Source organism: Enhydra lutris, unplaced genomic scaffold, assembly GCF_002288905.1.
Source record: "Enhydra lutris kenyoni isolate GAN:26980312 unplaced genomic scaffold, ASM228890v2 scaffoldscaffold2, whole genome shotgun sequence".
Classification (NCBI taxonomy): domain Eukaryota; kingdom Metazoa; phylum Chordata; class Mammalia; order Carnivora; family Mustelidae; genus Enhydra; species Enhydra lutris.
In genome coordinates this window covers 86,132,391-86,153,762 of record NW_019154086.1, presented here as the reverse complement: position 1 = coordinate 86,153,762, position 21,372 = coordinate 86,132,391, and the positions used below count along the sequence as shown (strand labels likewise).

General features: G+C 36.6%; 1 protein-coding gene across 2 annotated transcripts; it reads left to right on the top strand.

The window, feature by feature from the left end:
• The first annotated feature begins 9,663 nt into the window (after positions 1 to 9,663).
• On the top strand, positions 9,664 to 21,372 carry LOC111151051 (heat shock protein family A (Hsp70) member 13). Of its 2 annotated transcripts, XM_022508784.1 has the most exons (5): positions 9,664 to 9,761; positions 11,374 to 11,714; positions 13,619 to 13,832; positions 15,959 to 16,126; positions 18,189 to 21,372. In XM_022508784.1, exons 1-5 carry the CDS (start codon positions 9,737 to 9,739, stop codon positions 18,854 to 18,856), a joined length of 1,416 nt encoding a protein of 471 aa, XP_022364492.1. In that variant the 5' UTR covers positions 9,664 to 9,736; the 3' UTR covers positions 18,857 to 21,372. The 2 variants fall into 2 exon arrangements, with proteins under 2 accessions (XP_022364492.1, XP_022364499.1); XM_022508791.1 differs by lacking the exon at positions 15,959 to 16,126.

Below are 21,372 nucleotides of genomic sequence, written 5' to 3'. Positions count from 1 at the left end.
CAAGTTATTAGGTTCATTGCATGGGAGAGTGAGTGCCTTTTGAAGAATGAAGCATCTAGGGCCCAAATTTTGAGGAGGCCATTATCCTCAGGGCTGGAAAAGTGCAGAATCAACAGCAGAGGATTTCCTTACATTTTGCATTCCAGTTCTAGCCCTACAGCAAAACAGACTTGCAAGCAAGAGCTATTATTAGACCTAAAAAAGGTTATTTCATGATAATAAAGGATGATAATAATCTCAAATTTATATATGCCTAAAAAAAGAGCTTTAAAAAATATAAACCAATAACGGATACAGCTTCAACACATACACACACACACACACACACACACACATGAAAGAGTAAAACATAATCATACATGGATATTTTAACATACCATTCTCAGTAACAGATAGCACATACCTTTGTCATTATAAGACATTCTTTCTGCGTCTCTGTACCTTTAGATGACTGTTTTCTTTCACAGTATTATATTAACAGACTGTTCTACTCCAGTGTGACCTCATCTTATCTAATTACATGAGCTACGATCCTATTTCCAAATAAGATAAGGTACTGCAGGTTATGGGATTCATATCGTTTTTGAGGGGGCATATAATTCAACTTAAACAGACAATTAAAAACGAAATGCTATTATTTGTATTTACATTTATTTAAATGTGATTAAAATTTCTTTTCATGTTTACTGAGCATTTTCATTTTCTGTTAATTGCCTATTCATAGCATTTCTGATTTTTCAATTGGGTTGTAAATATTTATACTTTCAGGGGCTCTCTATAAAGTACAGAAGTTAATCTTGCTTGTACATCATGTGTGTTTAGTATTTCTTCAGTTTGTCATCTGTCTTGACTTCATATATATTTACATATAAATAATTTAAAATTCTATGGATCAAATTTCTCTCTTTTTTGTTTAGTTTAGTTTTGCTTTAGGATTTCTAAGTTTCAAGTTTTAATGTGAAATGCCTTTCCCACCTCCAGGTTAATGAATAAAGCCATCTATACTTTTCAAATTAAATCTTCCAACCATTTGGAATTTATTTTGATGTTAATGTGTAATACCCCTTTTATGGATAATCATATAAATAGTCAGTTGTCTCAGTAACACTTACTGAATAATTTGTCTTTCCTTTTCCCCTTAATTGTAAAGAAATGCCACTTTCTGCTTTGGTCTATTTCTTATTTCCTCTGTAGTATAAATTTGTTTGGATTTTTGTAGCTTTGTCTTTTGTTTTAGCATATGGAAGGGCCATTCTCCCATTAAATTCTTTTTTTTTTTTTAAGATTATTTATTTATTGATTTTGACAGAGAGAGACACAGGGAGAGAAGGAACAGGAGCAGGGGGAGTGGGAGAGAGAGAGAACAGGCTTCCCATGCAGCAGGGAGCCCAGAGACAGGGCTTGATCCCAGGATGCTGGGATTCTGAGCTGAAGGCAGACGCTTAATGACTGAGCCACCCAGATGCCCTAAATTCTTATTCTTAAACCTTCCAAAAGAATTTTTTTGTCACTTGGTCAAATTATAAAATATACTGCTGGCATTTTATTTGATATTTCATTTAATTAAAAAATATGACAACTAGCATTTTAAAAACAACAGTTCCCTAGCACACAAATTACGGTCTCTAAATACTGCGTCCTAGTGAAAGAAAGTAGCGGTCCTTGGGGGCATGGCTAATTATAAGATCAAAACAAAAGCAAAAACAAAACAAAAAACAAAAACCCCAAAAAACAAATATGAGGATCCTGGGGCATATTTTCAGAGTAAATAGCACAGAAAAAAGTAAAGCCTACTCGGGTTGTGTCAAAAGTACTCAAGAGTATATTTTGAAATGTTTGCCACTGGCCAAAGTTAGGATATTCTAAGTATTAAAAGGATAATAACTGTAATAGATTGGCACATATAACACCATATGTGTTTTACATATATATATATATATATATATATATATATATATATATATATTGGCAAATATAACACCACACAACAACTGTAACAATAACAAATTGGTCATCATCGAATGATGCTAGAAAACTGAATATTTTTAAAAGTAGAAAATAAAGAGAACAAATCAAGAATTAATCTTGTCTTTCTACATAAACTCTCCTATGGGTGATCAAATAGTAAATGAAAGAAATTTCTCTTTATAAATATATTCCAGCTAACAAAGAAGGAAAAAGAGAATATCGTTGTTTTTCAATACTTAATAAATTAATGCACTTGGACATTACTCATCAACAAAAAGAGAGGCTACCACAAGTTATTTGCCTTTTAATGGAAAAATACATGATCAAAGACAAAGTCATTTTGCTATATTAAAAAAATAGCCTAAATTAGAGCAAACCTCCACATCCAACTAGCAATTTATACTAAATACACAAAAAAGACAGAAATGTCCCTACCATTAAGATACAATCCACAAAATTCAGACTGTAGGATGCCTTGAAGGACAAATGGTTTATTTTTTAAAAACTGCAAATGGTAGACTTTTGGATTCTAATTCAAAGGAGCAAACTGAAAAACAATATAGTATTTATGAAGCAATTGGAATTTTGAGCACTGACTAGATTCTTTTTTTTTTTTTTTTTGTTCATTCACCAAAAAGAGAAAAGGGTATATCAGTTTTACAACATGAGTATTTCTTATGGGATTTCCAGATCACTAATATCTAAACTTTGAGAGTTATTTTTTTTTTAATTTTTTAAATCATTTTTAAAATTTATTTTCAGCATAACAGTATTCATTGTTTTTTGTACCACACCCAGTGCTCCATGCAATCGGTGCCCTCTTACACTGTTGGTGGGAATGCAAGTTGGTGCAGCCTCTTTGGAGAACAGTGTGGAGATTCCTCAAGAAATTAAAAATAGAACTTCCCTATGACCCTGCAATTGCACTACTGGGCATTTACCCCAAAGATACAGATGTAGTGAAAAGAAGGGCCATCTGTACCCCAATGTTTATAGCAGCAATGGCCACGGTTGCCAAACTGTGGAAAGAACCAAGATGCCCTTCAACGGACGAATGGATAAGGAAGATGTGGTCCATATACACTATGGAGTATTATGCCTCCTTCAGAAAGGATGAATACCCAACTTTTGTAGCAACATGGACGGGACTGGAAGAGATTATGCTGAGTGAAATAAGTCAAACTGACTAGATTCTTAATAGTGGAGAGTTACTTTTAATATTTACATTTGACAATATTATTTTGTGTTTAAATTTTTGTTACAGGTACTTATTGAAATATTTAAGGATAAAAGGATTTATCTCCTATTTGCTTCAAAGTAATATGAGGTTGAGGAATAGGGCAGATAGACATAAACCATGATCAGTCACTTACTGATAATTATTGAATCTGGATGAGGGGCATGGTAACTAACCATCTCTGCCTTATGCACGTTTAAAATTTTCTATAATAGGGCACATGGGTGGCTCAGTGGGTTAAGCCTCTGCCTTCAGCTCAGGTCATGATCTCAGGGTCCTGGGATGGAGCCCCGCATTGGGCTCTCTGCTCAGCGGGGATCCTGCTTCCCTCCCTCTCTCTTCCTGCCTCTCTGCCTACTTGTGATCTCTCTCTGTGTGTCACATAAATAAATAAAATCTTAAAAAATTTTTTTTCTATAATAAATTTTTTGAGTTTTCCTATCCAAAAAGGTATTGTCTTTTATTTACTTCAGTATTTTGTTCTCGTCTTAGGAGAGATTGATTAATTGATTGACTGATTTTTAGGAGATATTTAAAGGTTTCTCCTTTTATTCTTAAATGTACTTCTAAGGATTTTGTTTGCTACTGTAAATGGTATGTTTCCTGCCATATTTTTTTCGAGCTAGATATTCTTTGCATATAGAAAAGTTATTCTTGTACAATATTAATAAAGAAGCCCTCTATTCAATTCTCACTGTTTCTCAGACATTTTCAGTGTGTGTTTTTAATTTATATAATTGTTACAGACTGTGTCTCCACTCTTCCTCACCCCCCAAATCTATGTTGAACCCCAATCCTCAATATAATAGTGTTAGAAGGTGAGACCTTTGAAAGGTGTTTAAATCATGAGGGTAGAATCCTCATGGGTGGGATTAGTACCCTTATGAAAAGACCCCAGAGATTTCCCTTGTCACTTCCACCCTGTGAAGACACAGAGAGAGGACAGCAGTCTGTGAACCAGGAAGCAGGCTTTCACCAGACATCTAATCTGCCAGTGTCCTGGTCTTGAATTTCACAGGCTCCAGAACTGTGAGAAAGACATTTCTGCTGTTTAAGGGCTACCCAGCTTGTGTTATTTTGCTATAGTAGCCTGAACTAAGACAATAATCATATAATTAGAAAATGTTGATAAATTTGCCTTTTTATTTTCCCTAAATTTATACTTTCTATTGTGTTTTCTTACATAGGCTGTTAAGGCCAAAGCAATGCTATATTCTAGTTATAAAGGAGTATTCTTATCTCATTCTCAATTTCACTGGTAATAATTCTAAGTTTGGTACTGATTCGTTGTTTGGGACTTTTTTTTTTAAAGATTTTATTTATTTATTTGTCAGATAGAGAGAGGGAGAGCAAGCGAGCGAGCACAGGCAGACAGAGTGGCAGGCAGAGGCAGAGGGAGAAGCAGGCTCCCTGACGAGCAAGGAGCCCGATGTGGGATTCGATCCCAGGACGCTGGGATCATGACCTGAGCCAAAAGCAGCTGCTTAACCAACTGAGCCACCCAGGTGTCCCTGGGACATATTTTTGATCATGTAAGAAGTACTAGTATGTTCATATGCCTTTAAGTTTTTGTTATGTTTTGCTTTGATTGGAAATAGATTTTTTTAAAAACAATGTTTCTTATTATAAACATATGTAATATACATTTCCACTTAAATTCATTTGAAACTTACAGAAAGTAACCAGAATATAAGCTATTTTTAAAATAAAGGGCAAACATACTCGTCCTTCAAAAGTTCGGAGGTATGATAATAAGGTTCTGTGAAAAAGCAACAACACTGGTACCAGCATTTTGGTTACAAATCGGGTTTCTTTCCCAATACCTTTACATGAAAAATCTTTATGCAATAAATTTTCAATTCCCAGAAAACAGAAATAGATGGAGCCATAACAGTCTAGCACAAGGGGGAAAAATGTGTAAGTACCTGGTTCAATAAGTGAGAATTGTCCTGTTATGGCATAATTTTAATATAGTGGTAATTTTTTATGTTTAAATATTATAGTGTTCCATAGAATCTAACAATGTAACTAAAACTAATTTGTAATTTTAATACACTTATTCTTTTAATGAATGTGCAGAGAACTGGATCAACTCTCCATTCAATGAACTTTTCTTATATAGATGAAGGAAGAGAAAAAAGTGTGAGTTAAACAACAAGGACAATATGTCCTCTGAATTAGACTGATATTTAGTAAGATTTCTGTTATTTGGCAATGATTTCCTAACAGAGCACATTTCTGAAATAATAATGAGAAATATTGGGATATATAATTAGACAATTTTTCACTCCAGCTTCTATTGTTAAAGATTACCTCTAATCACTAAATTGAAGGTGAAGTATAATTTTTTAAGAGAATGAACACTAATTGAGATCATAATTTTCTTGACTTCTCTTGGCCTCTGTTTTTCTCTCTATAAATAAGGGGGTGGGTCCAGATGCCCTCTAAGATATTTTCCAGCTACCAACTTCATTTAGTTACCTATTTTAAAAGTCTCTAATAAATAGTTACAACTGTATATAAAAAAATGACAATCTGGCAGTTTTTAGTCTATCCTGTTTGTATGTATGCATATAATAAAAATTGACCTTAAATCTGTCGTCTGATACATATTTTTTGCCATATTGCTTCCTTTGTTCATATATTTTTGCTATATGGATTTTTTAAACTTTAAATTGTATATATTGACACTTCTCTATGGAAAACTGAAAAAAAAAGTACACATTTAAATTTTGTCCCACTTATTATTCTCTATAGCCTACTCTTTTATCTATATGTTTTATCATTTTTTAGTCCTTCAGAAAGTTGCCTTCATAGTCTTAAATTACCTATTTAGGTTTCTATGTCTCAAATTCTCCATTCTAAGTATCTATGAACTCCCTGCTAGGAAAAATGAAGAAAACAGTATATCTACATTTCTTTTCATATCCCGGCCCACACCCTTATTTCCCAACTCTCTTGCTGTTCTTTATAACATTAGTATAACCGACATTCTTATCTAAGTATTTCATTGTTCCTTTTATTGTTAAGCAGACAAGAAGAAAGAAGTGATAACAGGCTACAACCCAATTTAGATGATTTAGGACAGTTAGGACTTTTGAGCTGATGAGATTTAGAAGAGCTTTTTGGACTTTGAATTGATGCTGTAATAGGATGAGACTTTGCATTGGGATGGATGTAAATCTTTGGGAACCAGAGAGCAAATTGTGGTAGGCTTAAGTTCACATTCTAATTCCTGGAACCTGTGAATATGTTATTTACAAGACAAAATAGACTACAGATCTTTTTTTTTTTTTTTTTTTTTTTAAGTTACAGGGCTTGAGATGGGGAGATTATCTTGGATTGTCTAAATTGGGGTGGATACAATTTAATCACATGATGTCATCTGAGCCTACTGTTGCCACTTAAGTAGAAAGTTTCTCAACTAAGTAATGTGGGTGGCCTCTAGAAGCTGGGAATGACCTTCAGTTTACAGCTAGTAAAAAAATAAGAACTTTGATCCTACAATCATAAGGAAAAAAAAATTCTGCCAGCAACTCCTATATAGCAGGAAACAATTCTCCCCTAGAAACTCCAGAAAAGCATGCAGCCACCTGCTTACTTGAGCTGGTCCACTGAGACCCACAAGAGATTTCTGATCTTACATAAATGTAAAATAATAAATTTGTGTTGATTTAAGACACCAAATTTATGGTAATTTGTTAAGGCAGTAAGGGAAAGGTGGAAACTGTTTTAGTTCATTTTAATCCTTCCTTATATTAAGAGCATTCCACTCATGTAATCTCTACTTACTTCTTGACCATATCAGGATCCTATTAAGAGGAAGGAGTGGGTGGTAGGGATAATAGACAGCGATGGCCAGTGCCTGCCACAGGTAACTAGTCCCCCTGATTTGGTTTATGTCTCTAGTCCTACCTCTCAGACTTTCCCCTCATGCTTTATGATCCAGCACTTCTAATCTATGAGATTATCTTCAGTTTCTATGCTCTTGGTAATTCAGTTCCCCCCCTTTCTGGAACACCTTTAGCCAATTGCTTCATATTATCCTATTAACCCACCTCCTGGCTCCCTTTCACTCTCCTACTTCTTAAGGCATATTCTTTCACTAAGTCTTCTTGACTTCAAGATTACATTACAGTGTTTATTCAGTTCTGTGTCTGCCCTTTATCCATACACAATTATGCTTTTGTTAAACCTAAAGCTAGCCAGTTATTTCACTAGCAGAATGAGTTTATTTGGGAATAGCAGAGGAATTACAATTCAGGACAAGCAAACTATAGTGATCATAGGCAAGTCCAGAGAACCAATTGAGAGAGGTTTATTTCTATGGAAGACAGGACAAAACTGTGAAGGACTTTCCTGAACAAAAGTGCATTGGAGGGGCGCCTGGGTGGCTCAGTGGGTTGAAGCCTCTGCCTTCAGGCTTAGGTCATGATCTCGGGGTCCTGGGATCGAGCCCCGCGTCGGGCTCTCTGCTTGGCGGAGAGCCTGCTTCCCCCTCTCTCTCTGTCTGCCTCTCTGCCTACTTGTGATCTCTGTCTGTCAAATAAATAAATAAAATCTTAGAAAAAAAAAAGTGCATTGGAGTGGGGTAAGAGTTTGAACTTTTTTAAAAAAAAAAATTTTAACAATTTTATTTGAGAGAGTAAGAGAGCGCGTGAGTGATGAAACATGAGTGTGGAGTGGGCTGCAGACTAGGGGAGAGGCAGAGGGAGAAGCAGAGGAAGAGGCAGAAGCAGACTCCCCACTGCAGACCAGGAAGCCCAAGGTGGGGCGAGGGGGTTCCATCCTACGACTCCAGGATCATGACCGGAGCCTGAACCAAAGGCAGATCTCAACTGACTGAACCACCCAGGTGTCCCTAAAGAGTTTGAACTTCTCATTGGCTATTCCTATTGCTGGGCAAGGAGAAAAGTTTACTGGGGCAGTAAATTAAGCTTCTTCCTGCTGAGGATGCAAGGTATGGCTCTTCCCTCCCTCCCCGCCCCCCCTTCTCGGCATGCAATTGACAACCCGTGGTAGTCCCAGAGAGCTCTCCCTTCAAGGCTTCTCCTGCTCCATTTGAGATGATATTTCCTTTATTTTCACAGTATATACCATAATAAATTATGTTTGTGTTTACCTTCTGTCTCTCTTTCTGACTCTTACCAGTGGCTACCGCTATGGTCAAATGTTTGTTAATATGATCATTATACCTAATAATATTCATGACTTGAGTGTTTGAATTATGTGTTCTTTATAAAGAAATTATACTGAACAGTACTCACTATAGACCTACACACACTTTTCATAGTTTACATTATTAAAGTTTTTTTAAATGTACAAAAGTGGAGAGATTATAATTAATCCCCATTAACGATACTTCAACTTCAATAATCATCAATATTTTCATATACATTTTAAAATCAGAAAGCCAGTACTATATATCCCAGCAGCATGACCTATTGTCAACAGGGATTGACTTACATCTAAAATGAGGAAACATATTTCAATTCTCCAGGATTATAGTTCTGGGGAACTTTAACAGCAACGACAGACAAAACACTCTCAAAAAGAACCATGAAGTACTACCAGTGACCAAGAAGGAAAAAAAAGAAGGTTCTCTTACAGACTAGAATCTGAAAAACAAGTGTCCTGGATGGCCATCACATGCTACAGGTCTTGTCCATGAAAGCCATTCCTGCCAATTATGACTTAATTCAAGAGAAAGCTCAAGTATTTTGTTTTCGTTTCCGTTTACAACAGCCGACTTCAGTATTAGCAATTGAGAAAACGCGTCCCTGCTCTCTTGGATAAATGACATTCGCTGAAGATTGCTTGAACTCATTTATCCCAAAACAAAAGCAGCGGGCTGATGATGTCATTAGAAGTTAACACGGCTGTCCCTCCGGCCTTCCTCTGCGCCCGCAAGGAGGTAGGGGTTTCTCGTAGGACGGCGGGAGGGGTGTGCGGTGTTTAGAGGAATCCCATCCAGAACCCATCCAGATCCCAGGCAAAGGAGCATTCTTTAAAAAGGTAGGAAGAACGAAAAGACAAAGGCTCTGAACCTAGGCCTGGGATAGGAACACGGCTTAACAAAGCGAGCACCTAAGGTTCCTCACTCTCCCTACCTCGAATGGGGGGCGGAGGGGGGGGGGGGAGGAATAGGCCCGAACTACACTTCCCAGAATGCAAAGCAGTGGGGCGGTGCTAAAGAAATGGTGTGTTTTTACCTTAACGTGGCTCCAGGAGCTTCGGGTTTGATTATAAACTGCAGTCGCTCTTCTTGGCTCTCCTTAACCTCAGCCTAATTGGCTCCGTAGTAGTGGCGTGGGAGGGCGCTTAGACGTCACGGGCAGCGGTTGAATGGAGGCTCTCAGCCCCGCGACCTGACGGTAAATGAAGTCCCATCTCTGGTCAGAGCCGTAGCTTCTCTAACTATGTTGGAGCAAGAGAACTACATTACCCAGTAAGCCTCGGGGCTGGGAGACGGCGTGGGGGCGGCACCTCACGTCTGGTACAGTCATCCCAAGCCTCTTCCGCGGGACTGTGATGGCTGGAGAGATGACGATCTTAGGTCAGTGACCAGGGGTTCCTTGTGGTTGTTGTGGGCACCCGCGCAGTTTGGGGAGGCCGGGATGGGCGTGGGTGGTTGTCACTTCCTGGGTCCAGTTGGCGCAGTGGGAAAGATTCCGGAAAGGTGACTTAAAGGCGGTTTTTGGTTCTTCGGGGCGCCGGATTGAGGGTCGCGTCTAGAAACGGTCTGGGCCAGAGTAGGCCATGTGGGGCCGGCGGCGACCCTCTGCGTACATCCCAGGGACATCGGGCCTCGGGAAGGGTTCTTTTCGAAAAGTCGTTGATTTTGAATCGTTGGTTGAATTGGGGCCTTTGGGAGGCTGCAAGAACGTGCGTCTCCAGGACCCCTTTGTAGAGCAGTACCGGCGGCCTGAGCTGTAGACGCAGGGGATGCTGCGTTTTGAGAAGGCCAGGCCTCTTGGAGGTATAGTCTGATGCACTCTCCGCCAGTCTGGGTTAGTAATCAGCCGTCCCCGAGCGAGAAGATAATGAAATGTTTCTGGCGTTCTCCACGTAGGAGCTAGAGGAAAGTGCGGTTGGCACTTGATTTCTTTTCTTTTCTTTTCTTTTCTTTTCTTTTTTTTTTTTTTTTTTGAGTTATGTGTTGATGAGGATGAGCTCACAATTAGTAAAACAGACTCCTGCCAATTGACGTTTTGGGTCGTATGTAACACGTATGGACATAGTCTCCTGAAACCAAGTAACAGATTACTTGTAAATTCGAAGTGGCATCTTTCTTCATCCCTAATGTTTACGATCTGCGTGGCGTTTGTTCATATTTGTGTGTGTATGTATGTGTGTGTGTTTCTTTAAATCATTATTTGTTGAGAATCTGCTGTGTCCTAGGAGCCATTCCTAGTGCAAGGGATACAACAGAGAATAAAACCTGCCTTCAGGGAGCTTTATGTTGCATTTAGGGTTAGACATTTATGGTTCTCCTTCCCTAAATATTAACTTCTGCAAGAAGTATTTGCTTAATTCGTATTTAAATACAGAAAAAGTTAATTGTTTCTGTTAATTAATTCTGTTGTAAAGTAGCAGTTTCATATTTAAACAACTTTCAAAATAATTTTCCCAATTTATCCAGTTCATCCTTTTGAAAGGAAAAAGAACATGAGGGGATAAAAAGTTTTAGCCCTTCAATAACAGAGTTTTTGCTGTCGAAATTCTAATAATGGAGTTTCTTTTTAGTAATGATAAAGTTGTCTATAAAGCTATGAGATCTAAATATTAATTGACCAAGAAATTGAATTATATCTATATTCCATTTATCTAGTTTTTGGTAGAGATAAATGGCTTTTCCTGTCAGCATCAGCACAATTATTTATGTTTTTACTTTATCTTCACCCATAGGTGACGTAGTCAGACATACAACTACAGGGTTTTGGTTTTTGTTTTTTTGGTTGTTTCTTCATTTTAACAGTATTATAGTCGTTTTGCATTATGAAAAACTTGATGTCTGAGGGAAGTGTTATCTATAGTACTATAAAAGAAAATATTTGAGAGTGCATTAGTCTTGTTTCAAAGAGTGATATTAAAGAGACTTTGCTATGGTAATTTAGCATATTGTACTAGTTTAATAAAACATATATTTTAATTTGCCTATATTTCAGGATCAGCTGTTTTGACTCTCCTGTTGGCTGGCTATTTGGCACAACAGTATTTACCGTTGCCTACTCCTAAAGTGATTGGCATTGACCTTGGTACCACCTACTGTTCTGTTGGCGTGTTTTTTCCTGGTACGGGAAAAGTAAAGGTCATTCCAGATGAAAATGGGCATATCAGTATACCCAGCATGGTGTCGTTTACTGACAGTGATGTATATGTGGGTTATGAAAGCTTAGAGCTGGCAGATTCAAATCCTCAGAACACAATATATGATGCCAAGAGATTCATAGGCAAGATTTTTACCCCAGAAGAGCTGGAGGCTGAAGTTGGCAGATACCCATTTAAGGTAAGTGATTAAGCTAAAAATCTATTGTAATTTTAGTTCAGCATACTGTTTCAGTTGATGCCTTGGCCTCAAGTTACAAAACCTTCTGTTTCAATTTACTGAGTCTGCATGGAAGCTACATTATAACAGGTTGTCCTACAGCAATTCCAGGATGAGTTAATTCATGGGCTTCACAGAGCTACTGTGTTCTTGCTTTGCCATTTTCAGAATATCTTCTCTCAGAATATCTCCTTAGCTCTTTTTTCACTGTAGCAAGAAAGCTGATGAAACCCCATGAAATATGGTTGGATGGAGGGATGATGGATGTCTGCTTGCCTGCCTGCTTAGCTCTTCCATTGTAGCAAGAAGGCTAATGAAGCCCCATGTACTATGGATGGATGGATGGATGTCCAGATAGATGGATAGATGCTCTCTGTGTTAGGATAATCATATTTATATACTTAAAAAGAGAGAGAGTAGGAGAAGAGTAAATGAAACAAGATGGGATTCGGAGGGAGACAAACCATAAGTGACTCTTAATCTCACAAAACAAACTGAGGGTTGATGGGGGGAGGGGGTTTGGGAGGGGGGGTTGGGGTTATGGACATTGGGGAGGGTATGTGCTATGGTGAGTGCTGTGAAGTGTGTAAACCTAGCGATTCACAGACCTGTACCCCTGGGGATAAAAATATATGTTTATAAAAAATAAAATTTTAAAAAAAAGAGATAATAGAGGCATGCGATTTTATGACTTGTTTGAAACTCAACAATATGACATGGTTCCTTAGAATGATATTTGGAGTTTTTTAAGTTTCTAAGTGTTGTGATTTTTGTTGTTTATGTTTCATGTGGGATCTGATAGGATAGTGTCTTTGGGCCTCATTTTAATAGTATCTGTAGCTTGTTTTTATTTTTCCCTGATAGGTTGGTAGATAGTCAAGTTTTCATCATTGAAACCTAATTATGTAGTCTAGAATGATGGGGGTAGAATTCTTATAATTTCTTAGAAGAATAATTCCCTTTACTCTTGATATGAATAGTCTTTGGTGAAAGTAGGATAGTATGTTTTAGAATTAACCTAGTTTTTTAAATGCACAACCACATTAGCAGGGATAGTGACCTAATACATGTTTTCATGGAAATATGAATGTAAGTGATATTTGATTCTTTTTTTTTATTTTTAATTAAAATTTTTTTATTAACATATAATGTATTATTAGTCCCAGGGGTACAGGTCTGTGAATTGCCAGGTTTATACACTTCACAGCACTCACCATAGCACATACCTTCCCCAATGTCCATAACCCTACCACCCTCTCCCTACCCCCCTCCCCCGACAACCCTCAGTTTGTTTTGTGAAATTAAGAGTCTCTTATGGTTTGTCTCCCTCCCGACCCCATCTTGTTTCATTTATTCTTTTCCTACCCCCTAAACCCCCCATGTTGCTACTCACCTTCCTCAAGTGATACTTGATTCTTGGATAAGAACATAATGAAGTACTAAATTATTCTTGTTAATATGTTCCAGAGCATTTTTTCAGGTATCTATTATTTTTGGAAACAAGTTAACTAAATAAAAAAGATCCTAAGTCAAATACATGATCCAGCAACTTTTATTCCTTATATATTTCATCTTTTTTTCTTTCATTCATTTAACATATATATTAAGAATCTTCTGTGTTGCCTTCATATGCTTGATGATGGATTATTTTTATTTTGCTGTTATTGTAGATTTCACTTTATGGATTTTTAAAGTATAGCTTTTAATAACTTCTAATCTTAGTAAATGATAGATTACAAATAAATGACCTTATAAAGTTTTTCTTGAGTAAGTCCAGTGTGTATGTATATATTTAAGTATATGTGTGTATGTGTATATGTATGATTTTACTTTTCTTTTTTTTTTTTGGCAAATCCTATCCACAGGTTTTAAACAAAAACGGAATGGTTGAGTTTTCTGTGACAAGTAATGAGACCATCACCGTTACCCCAGAATACGTTGGCTCTAGACTATTGTTGAAGTTAAAGGAAATGGCAGAGGAATATCTTGGAATGCCAGTTGCCAATGCTGTTATTTCTGTACCAGCAGAATTCGATCTAAAACAGAGAAATTCAACAATTGAAGCGGCTAACCTTGCAGGTAATATCACCCTTGCTTGAGCTATATTTTTCTCAAAATGTTCTTAGGTTGAAAATCTTCCGTAGTAAGGTGTATCACTTTGAAAACCACCTAACTAGGCACATAAATAAACCCAAAGTGGGTTAATTAGGTGGATTTTGATATGCTTACAAACAAAAATTAAGAAAATTCTATAGCACAATGTAAGTTGCAACATACTATGACAATAGCCAGTCAGGTAGGCCTCTAACAAAGGCTGAGAACGTGGGTGCACATTAGCAATGAGGAATTTTTTTCTACAAACTTTCTTTAATGTTAAGATGACTGAAATATTTTTTTGAAAATCTGAGGTAGAAGAGAACTCATTTGAAGCCATTCATTAAATATCGAGTGCCTTGGTAAATGAAACAAATAAATCTCCGTTCTCATGGAACTTATATTCCACTGGAGGGAAACAGAAAGTCTGTATTAAAGATAAGTATATTCTGGGGTTTCCCACTCTTAGCATTATTGACATTTTGGGCTAGATAATTCTGTGTTGTGGGCAACTGTCCTGTGCAGTATAGGTCAGTTAGCTCACCCCTAACCTCTGCTCTTTAGGTGCTAGCTGCCCTTTCCTCTCCAAGTAGTGACAACCTTTTGTCTTCAAATGCTGTCAGATATTCCCTAAGGGGCAGAATTGCCCCTGGTTGAGAACCCTGATAAAACATACATCAGAAAGTAACATGCTATGGAAGAAAAAAAGAACAGAACAGGAAGAGGATTGCTGGTGGTGATCAGGAAGTGGGGGACCTTGCAGGTTTTAGAGTGGTCGGGTAGGCCTCATTGAGAAAATAACGTTTAAGCATATTTGAAGGAGACGACGAGGTTGTTAGCCAAGCTGATGTATAGGGGAAGGGTGTGGCAGGGGAGAGAATAGTCAGTGTAGCAGCCATAAAATGGGAATTTGCTAGTGCTTACGAAGATGGGAAGTTGGTCAGTGTGACCAGAGCGGAGTGAGAGAGCTAAGGGAAAAGGTATGAAAGGTTTTTAAATAAATTCTTCAGAATTGGAATAGTTTTTTATGGCTCCTGATACATAAATGCCATATTACTTTCCAACCACTCATGACATGTGGCAGTTGGTTAAAGTAGGAAGTTTGTGCAAGGAAATCTGATCTTTTGTGCCTAAACTTTCACTGTTTTGCATTACCTTCAAGATCAGATTTGCTGTATATTTCAGATTTACATTTGAGAGTCTTAAATTTTAAGTACGTTTTTAAGAGTCATTGTACCGATGGGAACGCTCTATGGTCTGTGGTGTGAGTGGGAGGGGTAGAGAGGAATAAATCTACATCTAAAATTTTTTTATAATCTCTTCTGTTTACTTACCTGCTTTTTTTCAAATGCTCTGCATTTGGTGTGGATTTGCTTGAGATTCTTTACCCCTCTGTTCCTCTCCTTGCTCGCACGTGCGTACGCTTGCTCTCTCCAAAATAAATCAATAGAAATAAAAAAACAAAATTTTTTTTCACTGCGCTCACTTTAAAAAGAGCGTAGTAAGCTTATTTCATTTCCACAGGAATTTATTATAGTGTATAACGATTAAAGTTTTATTACTCTTCTATTCCCAAGTAAAATAATGAAAATTAAAAGGGGCTAGGATTTTTTAAATTAAATATTAAATAATACAGAACATAATGATATATTCCACTAAATCTGGGCTTTTCTTATATTAATAATTTTTAAGATGATTTTAATGATTCCATTTAGAACAACCAATATTTATCATTCCCATTTCACTATTTTTTTTTAAAAGATTTATTTATTTATTTATTTATTTGACAGACAGAGATCACAAGTAGGCAGAGAGGCAGGCAGAGAGAGAGAGAGGGGGAAGCAGGCTCCCTGCTGAGCAGAGAGCCCGATGCAGGGCTTGATCCCAGGACCCTGGGATCATGACCTGAGCAGAAGGCAGAGGCTTTAACCCACTGAGCCACCCAGGCGCCCCCATTTCACTATTTTTGATGGGTTTGTGACTGCTCCCATTGTTACTCAGTGGAGTCCTTGTCACATAAAACACATTAACATGGTATGAGGTTGAGTGGGAAGGAATTTTGATAATGCTGTCCTCTGATGACTTGTTCTTCCTTCCAACCAATCTTACAGGACTGAAGATCTTGAGGGTAATAAATGAACCCACAGCGGCAGCTATGGCCTATGGCCTCCACAAGGCTGATGTCTTTCATGTCTTGGTGATAGATTTGGGCGGAGGAACTCTAGATGTGTCATTGCTGAATAAACAAGGAGGAATGTTTCTAACCCGAGCAATGTCTGGTAAGAAAAATACATGGAGACTGAAAGAGGTTCAGACGTGCTTTTCTTATTAGCACACCTAATGTGTTGATTTTAAAACTTTTTTCAGGGGGCACCTGGGTGACTCAGTTGGTCAAGCATCCAACTCTTGCTTTAGACTCAGGACACAATCTCAGGATTATGAAATTGAGCCCCGTATGAGGCTCTGCATTTGGTGTGGATTTGCTTGAGATTCTTTACCCTTCTGTTCTTCTCCTTGCTCGCACGTGCGTACGCTTGCTCTCTCCAAAATAAATCAATAGAAATAAAAAAAACAATTTTTTTTCACTATACTTGGACTTCATTTTGGTGGTCTGTATATGTGATTTTATAACCACCATTTATATATATAATAATAACAAAAAGTGAAGTCTAAAAAAAAATGAGCACCCTATCAAGCAAATAAATACATTGCCAGTTGTAGCTCACTCAGCCAGTAGGACTTCACGGCTGTGGTGAAGGGAACAGAAAGCAAGAAAAATCCTTTAAGTATTTACCCTAAAGAGACAAATGTAGTGATCCGAAGGGGCACATGCACCCAAATGTTTATAGCAGCAATGTCCACAATAGCGGAACTATGGAAAGAACCTAGATGTCCATCAACAGATGAATGGATAAAGAAGATGTGGTATATATACACAATGGAATACTATGCAGCCATCAAAAGAAATGAAATCTTGCCATTTGCAGCAACGTGGATGGAACTAGAGGTTATTATGCTGAGTGAAATAAGTCAATCAGAGAAAGACAATTATCATATAATCTCTCTGATATGAGGAATTTGAGAGGCAGGACAGGGGGTCATGGGGGGTAGGGAAGGAAAAAATGAAACAAGATGGAATCAGGAGGGAGACAAACCATAAGAGACTCTTAATCTCACAAAACAAACTGAGGGTTGTTGTGGGGTTGGGGGTAGGGTTAGGTTGGCTGGGTTATGGACATTGGGGAAGGTATATGCTGTGGTGAGTGCTGTGAAATGTGTAAGCCTGATGGTTCACAGACCTGTACTCCTGAGGCAAATAATACATTATATGTTAATAAAAAAATGAAAAAAGAAAAATCCTTTAAAATGAAGAGTGATCAGTTTATTTCATTTGATAACATGTTTTACAAAATATGTTTAGAAAATCTAGTAATAGTGTTCCCTAGGAAATTATAGGATTTTGTATTCTAAATCTTTTAAGTTTTTTTTTTGTTTTTTGTTGTTGTTTTTTTTTTTTAATTTCAAGAATGGAGGCTGTTTGAAAAGTGAAGCTATAAGTTATAGGTTGTCTAACTTTAGCATTTTTCTTTTTCCTACCTGGACTCTTTAGAACCGTATTCAATGCCAGGGATTTGTATTAACATTAATCTTTTGCTTTTAAATCTCTCTCTCTCTCTTTCTTTTTTAAATTTTAGCTCTTAAGCAAGCAAAAGGATTGAAAGAAAAAGATAAAATAGCTACTGTTACTTTTTAATTATTAAGACTTTTTTTTCTCTTGAGAGTAACATTCAGTGTTTTTAAATTGCTATTAAAAGCTAATCTTTCATCAACTTTTATCTTTGGAAAAATTATTTGATATCATTAAGTGATAGTTCATTTTTTATTAAAAATTTTTAACCAGGGGCTCCTGGGTGGCTCAGTGGGTTAAAGCCGCTGCCTTCGGCTCAGGTCATGATCTCAGGGTCCTGGGATCAAGCCCCGCATCGGGCTCTCTGCTCAGCAGGGAGCCTGCTTCCTCCTCTCTCTCTCTGCCTGCCTCTCTGCCTACTTGTAATCTCTGCCTGTCAAATAAAATAAATAAAATCTTAAAAAAATTTTATCCACTGTTTTTAAATAATATACATTAGAGTTAAAATTATTTTAATCCAATTATTTTACATCAGTCTTTGAATAAAATCTAAATAGTTAAGTATGTTAAGCAAGAGATTTGTTATTCCTAGTATATTGTTTTCATACATGCTACACATATATATATATATATACATATATATATATATATATATATACACGTACACATACAAATACATAAGTATAACATATGCCTTTTTATTTCTAACTTAGGAAACAATAAACTTGGAGGACAGGACTTCAATCAAAGACTTCTTCAGTATTTATATAAACAGATCTATCAAACATACGGCTTTCTACCCTCTAGGAAAGAGGAAATTCACAGATTAAGACAAGCTGTGGAAATGGTCAAATTAAATCTGACTCTTCATCAGTCTGCTCAGTTGTCAGTATTACTAACAGTGGAGGAAAAGGACAAGAAGGAGCCTCAGAATAGTGACACTGACCTGCCAAAGGACAGATTTTCTCCTGCTGATGGCCACCATGTAAACAGCGTGGTTGGAGCTGGGCTTTCTGAAAAGAAAAGTGGAGAAAGTCAGGTGTTATTTGAAACAGAAATATCACGGAAGCTCTTTGACAACCTTAATGAAGATCTCTTCCAGAAAATACTTGTACCCATTCAGCAAGTATTAAAAGAAGGCCACCTGGAGAAGACTGAGATCGATGAGGTGGTTTTGGTTGGGGGTTCTACTCGTATTCCTCGAATCCGCCAAGTCATTCAGGAGTTCTTTGGAAAGGATCCCAACACTTCTGTAGACCCTGACCTGGCAGTGGTGACAGGAGTGGCTATCCAAGCAGGGATTGATGGGGGCTCCTGGCCTCTCCAAGTCAGTGCTTTAGAAATTCCCAATAAGCATTTACAAAAGACCAACTTCAACTGAATTATGGAGGAATGATTATTTGTGATTGTCTGATGAGCACTTCCTCTTTATCAGACCACCTCCTCCAATAAAGAAAAGTCTCTAAAATACTCAGAAATTTACCTGAAAGGTAGCATTTAGATACACAGAATTTTACATAACGTTTGGTTTTAGGATTAAATGTGACCAGATTGAGCCTACGTGATTTTGGAGAGATCTCATTCCGACAAATACTTTTCACATGATAGAGTTGAAGTAAAACTGTTGCAGGAGCATGGGTGGTTTTGTTTTCTGGATTCTGTAAGTAGATAACCACATGCACTTAAAAGGACATTCTGTAAACATTGCCTAGTGCCAATATTACGATTCCCAGTTCTTACTAAATTGTATTAGCAGGAGCTGGTAATTGATTTACTTGGATATCACATGTAACTATTAGTTTGAACTATACTTGAAGGACAGTATTGGTGTCAGGTTTTTACATTGGCTGGGAGATAGCAGTATTAGGAATATAAGCTGCATATATAATGTTCAGTAACTGCCATATTATGTAATAAATTTACTTTCACAAATTCCATTACGTGTCCTATTTACATAACCTGCATTCTTCAGATTTTTAAATTATTTATTGTATCAACTTTCTTTCTAAAATAGCTACAGATTTATTCAGGTGTTTTAATACCAGACAGTAAATGTAACCAATGTATATTCCAGTTCTTTGGTTGACATCATCATCTTTCTCTGCTTGGATTTCCATGATTCTGCCTGATTAAACACAGTTGGGAATTATTTATTTCATTTTACACATGTCTTAATGTTACAATAGAGCCATCATTACTATCTCTTCTTTGTTACCCAAGACCTTTGCAGACATTGATAAGTACCAGTAATTAGCCACAGTATTTATGTTTTTGTTTCTTTGTTTATTTTCAGTAAGCCCGGGAGCATGTAGCTTGCATTTGAACTATCCAATCATACTTGATTCAGTTTTTACTGAGATTTTTTTTCCATGTATTAGTTTTGAATGAGGAAAACATGCTCACTTGTAAAATATTGTTGTTTCCCACTATCGTTTTACAGTAGTCCCAGTTGGACTGCTTTTAGCCTTAAGGTGGTTAGTATGTGATGCGAGTAAAAAAAAAAAAAAATTAAACATTGAAAGTAATGTGGCAATATAATGTGGAGGGCAATGTGGAAAAATTTCTACAAATCAGCATTTGTAGCAGTTTTGTTTTGATTTTGTTTGTTTCCTTTTAGAAATGCTACAGGGACCAAGAAAGAAAATGTAGCAAGTAGTTCTATTACTGTGATGCCCAAAGTTGAAGGATTTTTTTTTTTTTTTTTCTTTTCCTTAATGCATGCTTCATACTAATATTCAAAGATTATACTCTGGTCAACATGTTTGTTAATGTAAAAAGTATGTCTGCTTTATCTGTTGTTGAATTTAAAGGTTATTCAATTTCCAGTCACCGAAAAAGAGAACTAAGCAGACATTTCAGCAACATCGAACATTTCAGCTTCTCACAGTAAAAAGCTTAATGTTAATATTTTTTGCAGATCTAAAAAAAAAAAAAAATTGTAAGCGATGAGATTGCTGTTAAAACACAATTTCAATCACATAGTTTTGTGTACAGATTGTCTAGTAAGTAGATAGAAAAGTAAAAAATGTTTGTTGACATATTTTATTTTAAAACTAACGGAGAAATGCCAAAGATGAATCCTTCACTGCATTATGGAAATCTTCAAGTGTTCTCTTGGACTTGATATGAATCTTTAATAGACTTTAAAATTGGAAAAGATCTTTTTGCTTAGGTCTTAAGAGGAAAGTATTCAATCTATCAAAGTCTCCACATATATTATCAGCTTTAACCTAAAGCATTTTAACATTTTTTAAAAAATCTTGACTCTCTCAAATACATGAGATAGTTCAGGAAGATCTGTTACCACTTTTTAGTGGAAACAGTTTGCAAAACAGGGCAGCTAATCTCATACTAATGTTAGAATTTAAATAATTTGATCGTGTCCAAAAAAGAGAACGGCGGTGCTGGAACTTGGGGGCAAAAGTTTAGCGTATTCTTTAGTATAGTTACGCCTTTAAAAATACAAAGCAATGTCTATCTTCAATCATATTTTAGGGGCCTCTGTATAAATGGTCTTGAAATCAATGTAGTTTATTTATTTAAAAAATCAAAATGCATCCCAAAAGGGATCGTTTATGCCTCATAATCTTGACATTTTCCGTAAAAGAATACGTTTTGGCTGTACATGTAACTAGTGTTTTTTGAAGTGCATTAACTTTTTAAATATTAACTGTTGTATGAGTAGAATATGTGAATGAGTAATTTATTTTGTATCAGGAATGTTTCGGTACTGTGTTTTCACTCCAACCACTGATTGAACAGATGCTACCATGTATAACATGTACTGAAATTTATATAGTTATTGTGCATAACAGATTGTGCCTCTTAAATTTGTGTGTGTACAGGTAATTCACATTTGAATGTAAATAAATACCACTTTGCAGTTTGTTTTTTAAA

What these genes read in the sequence shown, in the direction of transcription:
- LOC111151051 (XM_022508784.1), top strand. Translation starts at nt 9,737, where the DNA reads ATGGCTGGAGAGATGACGATCTTAG. An exon ending in TGGAGAGATGACGATCTTAG is followed by an intron (nt 9,762 to 11,373) that starts GTCAGTGACCAG and finishes CCTATATTTCAG; the next exon opens with GATCAGCTGTTTTGACTCTC. An exon ending in TGAAGCGGCTAACCTTGCAG is followed by an intron (nt 13,833 to 15,958) that starts GTAATATCACCC and finishes CCAATCTTACAG; the next exon opens with GACTGAAGATCTTGAGGGTA.